The sequence below is a fragment of the Anomalospiza imberbis genome, chromosome 6 (genome assembly GCF_031753505.1).
Source record: "Anomalospiza imberbis isolate Cuckoo-Finch-1a 21T00152 chromosome 6, ASM3175350v1, whole genome shotgun sequence".
In the NCBI taxonomy this organism is placed as follows: Eukaryota; Metazoa; Chordata; class Aves; order Passeriformes; family Viduidae; genus Anomalospiza; species Anomalospiza imberbis.
In genome coordinates, this window is record NC_089686.1 from 31,138,371 (window position 1) to 31,147,177 (window position 8,807).

Consider the following 8,807-nt stretch of genomic DNA (forward strand, 5'->3'; position numbering starts at 1 on the left):
ATATCAGTTACGTATGAAAACTATTCAGCCATTGGTACAGCTATATAGCACTATACATTTTTCTTTTTTTCTAAAGCTAAGAGAACTGACAGTTTTTGTAGATTGTAGAAGTAATTTAGTAAGTTGGATTACAATTAATTTGATGGTTTTATGTCTAGAACCAAAGACATGGGAAGCTTTTAGAATATGCCGAATAACAGATGTCAAAGCAGAATGCAAGTTCAAGTAGTTCTGAAGACTTACCAAAAAATAATTCTGCTGCTTGTAATAAAGCTTTTTAGTACCTTCAGTTATTTTTGCAGAGAAAAATAGAATTGTACTTAAGTCTTATATCAGATACTCTTAATCTGCTTTATTGGGCAAAAGAAGCAAGCAGTGCTGTCTGGATGACTGAGAAGCTTGAAATCATTAATTTTTTATCTTTAATCATTGATCTACTCCTATTATCTTTTTGTATAAGTCACCTTATATTTTCTGTTAAGGTACATGTTTTTCCCTCTTCCCATTTACTTGCAAAGAGAACTGTAAATATTTTTTAGAATAAAATGGATTGGTGATTAGGTTATTGAAACTAAAATGTAATGGCTGTAGTAACCAGTGATGTATATCCTATTAGTCTTCCTTGCATTGTAAAGAAAACTGCCATAGCTTGAAATGCCTGTATGTTTTAAAAGCATGTATAAAATCGACTACTGAGAAAGTGACAATTTAGGTTGTGTTAAACTGATTCATCTTTGTCTGTCTGATAGAAATTACATAGAAATTTCTTTCAAATGACAATGTTAGAATTCTGTTATTAAAAAGTGAAGTTATGGGGGATTCCATGAAAAATTAAGTAGATATTCTTTAAAATATTCTTCTCATATTGTAGCACCACCTGCAAGCAACAAACACTCTCTGCTTTTTGCATGGTCTTGTGGTACACACATTTAGAATATAGGCAGGTCACCAAAACTTCACATTCTATATGTGCACACACTGCACTGGCTCTGCTGAACTCCATGCATGTGACCAGGTGGCACTGGAGATCTTGAGGTAATTACTGGGTTTATTTCAATTTTGTGTAAATAAGTTTTAACACTTTTACTTAAGAGTGTGCTCATAAGTTGAATAGCTCAAGAAGTACATGCTCCAACTAAAGAAATTATTAATGACAATTCAGATTTTACCTGTAATATTTTGACTGTTAGTAAAAAAATAGTCAAGTCCTTCAGCTTTCCAGCTTCTGATACGTGGAAGTGTGTTAAACTTAGTATTTTGCAATGATGTAGGCAGGTGCTGGTGTCTTCAAACTGAGAAGCTGTAAGATGAGCAAAGTCGGGTGTAATTCTTTGAGGAGAAGCAGCAAAGGCTGCTGTACCAAGGAAGTGACTGTGCCTTGTTTAAAGGTGCACCCCTTCAAGTAAGGTGCGATATTTGTGGGTTCAGTTGCATCAACAAAAATTTTCTGCCTAATTTCCAGTTGGCTAATCATGTTCAGAATCAGATTCTCTGTGTAATTTCAGTTTGCTGTAACATTCTTCCTCCCTTCCTGCTTCAGCTTCATATAGATGACATTTGTACTGAGTTTTAGTTTGGACTGTTTAGAGGACTGAGTGCATTATTCTCATTAAATTTTGCTGCTATTTGTACCTATGTGGATTTGGGTTGTGAATTGTTCATAAGTTTTCATGTACTTCAATGCATTCACATAGGTTCCATTTAAAATACCCAATGAGTAAGTTCTTTCCAGCATTTCTTGAGTTTTCTTATTTTTCAGCATGTTGTGTTCAAAAAATATTTCTTAATATCAGTCCCTTAAAGAATGTAGTGGTGCCTTATTTGTAACATGCCAGTTAAGCATTTTTAGGTGTTGGATTCAAGACTTTAAAAAAATAAATGAGTTCTATGTATGTGGTATGTTCTGCTCAAACAAATAAAAAGCCTTCAAAGGCTAAGGAGAGGTCAGTTTCTACAGTTGTTAGTATTTGTAGTGATCTTTAATGGCTGTTAGCTGTCTGGGCAATGGGAGTTTGAGGGTGCATTTTTGTACTGAGGTTTTAGGGTTTTTTTCTTTTAAACAATGGGTTTTATTTACTGTCTTAAGTGCATGCATAATATTCTATGTGGACAGTGGGGTAAGGATTCTTTATGCCTGTAACATATGGAATTCTAATAACTTTTGTGCCTTTTTTTCTTAAATAAGTTTACGCTGTAAAATGTTCAAATAAGCCCATTAGCCATAGTTAGTTATTTTTGCTAAACAATAGATTCTTCCTCTTATTTGAAAACAGAATAGGGCTGAGAAGCATTCTGCTTTTATAAGCAAAGGAGAAGCCTAACTGCTTGCATAGGAGCGTGGGGACATAGGGAAGAGAAGCAATGTTAGCTGAATAGGGTATAACCTTTCTTCTCCCTGAATCCTTGAAACCTTGTGGAAGTTCAACTATGTGGCTTGGAGCCAAGGAAAAAAAAATGTTCTTGTTAGCATACTCCAGTTGAAAGTCCCAGGGCAAAGCATCTCTAATTACAGTTCTGTGCTCATCACACAAGGATTGTTGAGCAGGGAAGTGATGGTTAGAGCAGGCTACAGATATTCTTACATAATCAGAAGATAGCATATTTTAAGAAGCTCTTCCTTCCTCTTTTCCAGCTGCCTTCCCTTTTCCCTTCTCTGTCTCCTACCCCAAAATCAGGACATGCAGACTTCAGCACAGTAGGAGTATAGCTGCATGCAAAGTGACATAGAAGTGTTTTAAGCTAAAACATCATCTTCAGTAGTTTCACACACTGCAACAGATTAGGTACATGCAGTTCAATTGTTGTACTTGACTACGGAATGGTGACACATTAATTCTCATTAATTTGAGTACTAATAAGATAAACTCTCTCAAAGCAACAATACTGATGCCAAAGATTATTCCCAAGTAATTTGTGATTCTGGAAGAATTTTTAAGACTAATAGGTTGGGGGGGGTATTTTGTAATTTCTGAGAGATTGTTTACAGGCTGTGCACTAGACAGAGAAAAAGGCAGAATTTGACTTGAAGCCCACTCATAATCTGGCTCTGATTATAATAGCCCTACAATGTAGGAAAATAATTGCCTGCCTGTAAGGTAGAAATACTGGGGCATTGTGAGACCCTTGCTTTTTTGCTGCACTGCCTGCTATTTTCAGGAGCTACTTTTTATACACATGTGCTAAATTTTTATCCTGTCGTTATTTGCACCTTCTCTTGCAAGTCACTTCTAATGTGATTTCAGTAACATTTAGTGGCAATCCACTATCTTACACTTAGATATCTAAGGCCTGCAGTATTTCAGTTTGGTTGATTCTCTGAATTTTGTCATCTTTGTCAACTTTTTCATGGTTCCATGCCCTTTCATTGTAAGGCAGAATAAAAAAGAACTCTTACCTTATTTCTCTGCTGGTTTTGTATGTGTTTAGTACATTCCTTAGTACTTGCCTTTTGAAGTAAAAGGTCTTAAATTATGGTCAGTTCATTACAAACTGAGAATTTAAGAAGTACTTGGGTCTTTGCCTGATGGTGTCCTAAACGAATCAATTTAAGTACTGTTTATTATCTAAGCAGAGACGCATTCAGAAGATGCTGTTATTGATTGATCGTCATACTGAATGTTGTTCTTCATACTGCGAAATCTATCTAGAACACAGTCTTGTAATAACTAATAACTAATGAGTTACCAGTATTCAGTGCCCTTGTTATGAATTGGAGAGACTTTGAAAACTTAGAGCAGGAATTAAGGAAAGCTTCTCCTGGATAACACAGTAGTGAATATAGCAGGGAGTTAGTCCTTAAGCAGCAGATCATCACATGAAATCAGCACATAAGGCATAATCAATCAGTGGAATTAGTTTCCACTTTAAGATGTTAACACTCTAATTTTGAGCATAATTCACAGAGTAGCATCAAGTTTTATACAGATACCAAAATACTCAAAACTCTTACGAGACACTAAAAAGTCAGGAAAGAATACTGAAGCTCACAGACCTAATATCCCACAGAAGATTCATTATTGTGGGGATGTTTGTAAATTTTAGTAGTGAGAAAATAATCTGATTTTTTTTATCCTCAGGCAGCAAAAGAAAAAAGTATTGTTTTTTTTAGTTTTCTAATCTAAGTTTTACATTGTACATGGACATAAATTTGAGACTTCACTATAGTAAACTTCTCTTACTTTGCCATTTCAGGTCCCACTGAAGTCAATCAGACACGTTAGTTTTCAGGACGAAGATGAAATTGTCAGAATAAACCCTCGTGACATTTTGATACGTCGTTATGCAGACTACAGGCATCCTGACATGTGGAAGAATGACCTGGAGAGGGATGATGCGGACTCAAATATACCATTTTCTAAATCAGACAGTAAAAAATCTGACTATTTATACCCATGTGGAGATGGAACTAAGTTGAATTCCCTAAAAGACTCAAAGAGTTCTGTGGTATTTAAAACTCAGCCTTCCTCATCAAAATTTAAAAACTCAAAAAGAAGAAAAGAGGACGGTGAGCGTTCCCGCTGCATATACTGCCAGGAAAGGTTTAATCATGAAGATAATGGCAGAGGAAAATGTCAAGATGCGCCAGATCCTATTAAAAGATGTATCTACCAAGTTAGTTGCATGCTTTGCGCAGAGAGCATGCTGTATCACTGCATGTCAGACTCTGAAGGAGATTTCTCTGATCCTTGCTCATGTGACACTAGTGATGACAAGTTCTGCTTACGCTGGTTAGCACTGGTGGCACTCTCGTTCATTGCTCCATGTATGTGCTGCTACCTCCCCTTGAGAGCATGCCATCACTGTGGTGAGGTGTGTGGGTGCTGTGGAGGAAAGCATAAAGCTGCGGGATGAATCAGTCTTGTGCCAAACAGAGCTGAAAAATCTTTGTTTCCAGGAAGCATCTAACTTGGATTTGTGGAAGCTTTTTGGCAAGCTGAAGGGAATCTTCTTTCACGTAAGAGATGCTTGATGTGGAGGAAGCAACAAGACTTGTCAGACCTTGGCATTTTACAAGTGCTAGCCACGCCTAACTATTTCCTTTGAGTGCGTGGCATTTGTTGCGAGTTGTGAAGGAGATTTTGCGAAGGAAAGCCTGTTCTTATTATTGGCTATAAAATGAGTATATAAACTATGATTATACTAAAAGGGATTAACTTTTGCCACTTTGTACATTCATGGTTTAGGTGAGGGGGCTCTTTTAAAAGGATTAAAACTTATCTGAGGGGAAATTTTAACTAAAAGTGCACTAGTGACAGTTGATTTAAGATTAAGAAAAGTTAATACTCAGCAAATGAGAAATGAAACTGATTTTAAGTGCAACTAAATCACTTATTAATAGTTTTTTGGAAGCAACTTTATGTATAAATAACAAATGTTTATATTTAACTAAATGTGTAAGGTACGAATTATTACTTGTTAAACTTTCCTTCCCTCCGATATAGTAGGTATGGACCATATCTACTGTCACATTCCATGGTAGTATTTTAAATAGTTAATTTAGTTGCATTTTTATTCCAGATGGACAAATTGATATTTTCAGTCCTGGTTCCCTTCAGCTACAGTTTGTGTTGAGTTGTATCCATGCATTCTGATAATCTAAAAAACCTTTAAAATATTAATTATTCTAGTCTTGAGTGACCAATATTTTTTTTTTTGTTAAGCACAGATGTAATTGTCTAAAATGTTCTTGTTAGAACATAACATTTATTTTTATATATAAATTACTTTGATTTCAACATAATAGCAAAAAGAACGTTGTTTCTGTTGTTCAACCAGCAAGTTGTTTTCTTTTGGGGTGTCCTCCAAAAATACCTTCTTGCATATTCAAATGTTCATTAAGCAAAAGGTACATTAAGGCAGTTGTAACAAATTGTCACCAGTGTTCTTGTTTATCCTTCTGTTAAACTAGGATCCTGTTCAGCTGTTTATCAAGTACTATGATTAAAACAAAAGATTAATAACAAAAGTGAAATTGTTTTCATTATTTTGAACCACAACTTTTTCTAATTTGAATGGGCAAGAACAAAAGTACTGTGTGTTTTGTTCAAAAAGAACAACAAAAGACTTAGCTTGAGAAATAAATTACAGCCCAGGCAAAACTGAGTGAACTTCTTAATTGGGGAAATTTGAAGGCAGGGCTGGGGAGGGAGGCTGGAGAGTGAGAGTGTGTGTATGTATGTGAGTGCTGGTATATTGTGTATGGTATTTCTTATGGTTTTGTACTTGGTAAGTCTAACTTTCAGGTAAGAATTAATCAGTTAACCCACAGAGAATTTTTAAAAGCATTACATGTTCTGCTGTGTTATGAGATAAGAATCATTTACTTCCTATTAAAAACATGTAAAACACTAAAAACAGTCATAATTCATTAGCAAAGGTGCCAGTTTGACATCTTGGCTGGAGTGGGACAGATTGTCTTCAGTATACCCTTGTTCTTAAACACAGAACCAAATAATTTTATTTTAAAAATGCATTACTTTTCTCACTCACATGCATTTCTTCAGTATATTTTGTGTAATTTTTTCTGCATGTATCTGGCCCCTTAATTTTCCTTTGTAGCCCAGAAGTAAAATGAGCAAATGTATATAACTATCTGTCTGTAAAATACTTTTTAAAAGAAAACATTTATATTTATATTACAGCTTGACTTGACCCCCTTGTGTACATAGATCATCTCAAAGTATTATTTCACATTGAAAAAGATGACAAATATCTTGGTAACTACAGAAGTTATGGAAGAGCTTCTAGTTTTGTATTAAGAGTTGATTGGATGGCTGAAGTCCAAAAATATGGCACGGTAGCAGCAGTCTTGTGTTTTTACTGTTTATGTATTTGAAAGCTGCTACTCTGGTTGGTTTTCATGCTTCACACATTTTCAGCTAAACTTGGTTGCCTAGAATAGACTGTTAACTTTAAAAACAACTTTCATTTATAAATGGTGATGTTTTTCTAGTGAATGAGAAGAAATTAATATTTCTAAGTGCTAGGTTCCTAATTCAAGGTGGAGAGGTATGAACAACCTAAGAAAAGAACTTGCTGGCTGTATAAGAAAATTCTATATAATCATATTGTATATATACTTCAGAAAGAAATTAGTTTTAGCAATTTCCTCTGAGCACTATACAACATAGTGAAACTCCTTGTCCTGTACTGTATTTTATATGACACATATACTTTAATATTTTTATTAAATGTGTGCATTAATCTTTTCACCTTACATTTAACCACTTTGCTGCTAAAATATTTTCACCTTTTGCTTTTCTCTTTGAAGACTTGTATGATCTAAAAACGGTTACTGAAAGGGCCTATGCTTGCTTTTTCCTGTTGTGTAGCAAGTGTCAGCCAGCTTGCCTGGTTTCAGAGACCAAACAGATGCAAAGATCCGAGGTTGCATAAGGATTGGTTTTTAGTAGCATGCACATGTACTTTTTCTCTGGTGCTAGGGATTTTACCCACTGTTACATTTAAGAGCTGAGCAGTGGAAGGTATACATACAGCAAACCCATTCCAGAACAGCTTGTTGCATCCGTACATCTTCTGGTTTTGGTGGCACATAACATTAATTCTGTCTTCTCTGAAATACTTCCTTGAGCATTTGGAAATAGAGAAGTTTCTTCCCCAGTCCATAATCCTTGCCCTTAACATCAGAGCTGCAGTTTGCCAGGCATGTAGTAGCAGAGCTTTGTGTTGCTTGGAGGGGACCCGAGCCTTTGGAAACCGTCACTGAATATTAAGTCCCTCGCTCGTTGAAAGCCTTGGTTACTGTGAAAATTGTTTCCCCTTGAAAGTGGGGAAGTTAAGGGAGCGCGGCGCTCGGGCACCATCTACTGGGGGAAAGCTCGGCGGCCTTCAGGCACGGCTCTTGATGACCTCGCAGTTAACCGGCTATCCGTGCACGGCTTAAGGTACACGATTAGGGGATGCTTTAGCCATGAATTTACAGAATACTCATTTGCAATCTGACTGGGATGCTTTAGCTCACCATGCCTCTTAAGTTTCATTATTAATACTGAAGTAAAAATCCTTTAACCATATATTTTGTTAGGTTTAAAATTGTTGTGATGGCCTGTTACAGGAGCATAAGAACCAGGAATGAAACGAAAATTCTATTGATTGTTACTGGACTTCTAAGAAAGGGGTTTTTTTTTTTTTTAATATTATTATTATTTTATTTCCCCTCTCGAGGTTCTTCCCACAGCAAAGTGATGGAGTTTTGATGCCCATGCAGAGGGAATTTGGCCTTTTGTGATGCAAATCAAGTAGTGAGTATGCACAGGTGGGTGTGTGCTCTCACACATGAAATTCAGTAGCTGTGAAGGATACACCTGCAGCTGTGTGCATGGTTAAAGCAATATCTAATGATAATCTACAATTATTATGGTAACTGTTTAGTAAACGGCATGATGTCCTAAAACTCTTCGAGAGCTTATAGAAGGGATGTTTCAAACAGTCTTAGCCAATGCAGTTTCCTCTAGAGAAGTAAATGTATTTTGAAGAATGCCTTAACTGTGCATGCTGGAATATAACATTCCCATTTTGAATGAATTCTCCTCAGAATTATATGTTTGTGTGTATCTGGAGGATAATGTTGAAAACTTACGTAAATAATGCCCAAGTTTAAATTAGACTTTAAATCTTTTCCAAGCTTACAGCACAATGTGCAGCCAGTGCAGCTATACATTCATATTAGTAAAATGAAGGTCAGGATTGCTGGCTGGCAACAAAACAAGAACTTTTAATAGATACCTTATGGTACTATTAGTCCAGCAGCTGGGTGGACAAAACTTGTTTACTTTGGTGCATTTACA

At 35.9% G+C, this 8,807-nt stretch overlaps 1 protein-coding gene across 3 annotated transcripts in view; it reads left to right on the forward strand.

Annotated features, from left to right (window-relative positions):
• The window catches only part of SPRED1 (sprouty related EVH1 domain containing 1), a 58,600-nt gene extending 52,635 nt beyond the window's left edge, over positions 1–5,965 (forward strand). For all 3 annotated transcript variants that reach the window (XM_068193049.1, XM_068193047.1, XM_068193048.1), the window contains one exon: positions 4,192–5,965. In XM_068193049.1, the coding sequence (XP_068049150.1) occupies positions 4,192–4,851 (660 nt within the window). In that variant the 3' untranslated portion in view covers positions 4,852–5,965. The remainder of the gene's footprint in view (positions 1–4,191) is intronic.
• The last annotated feature ends 2,842 nt before the right edge of the window (positions 5,966–8,807 follow it).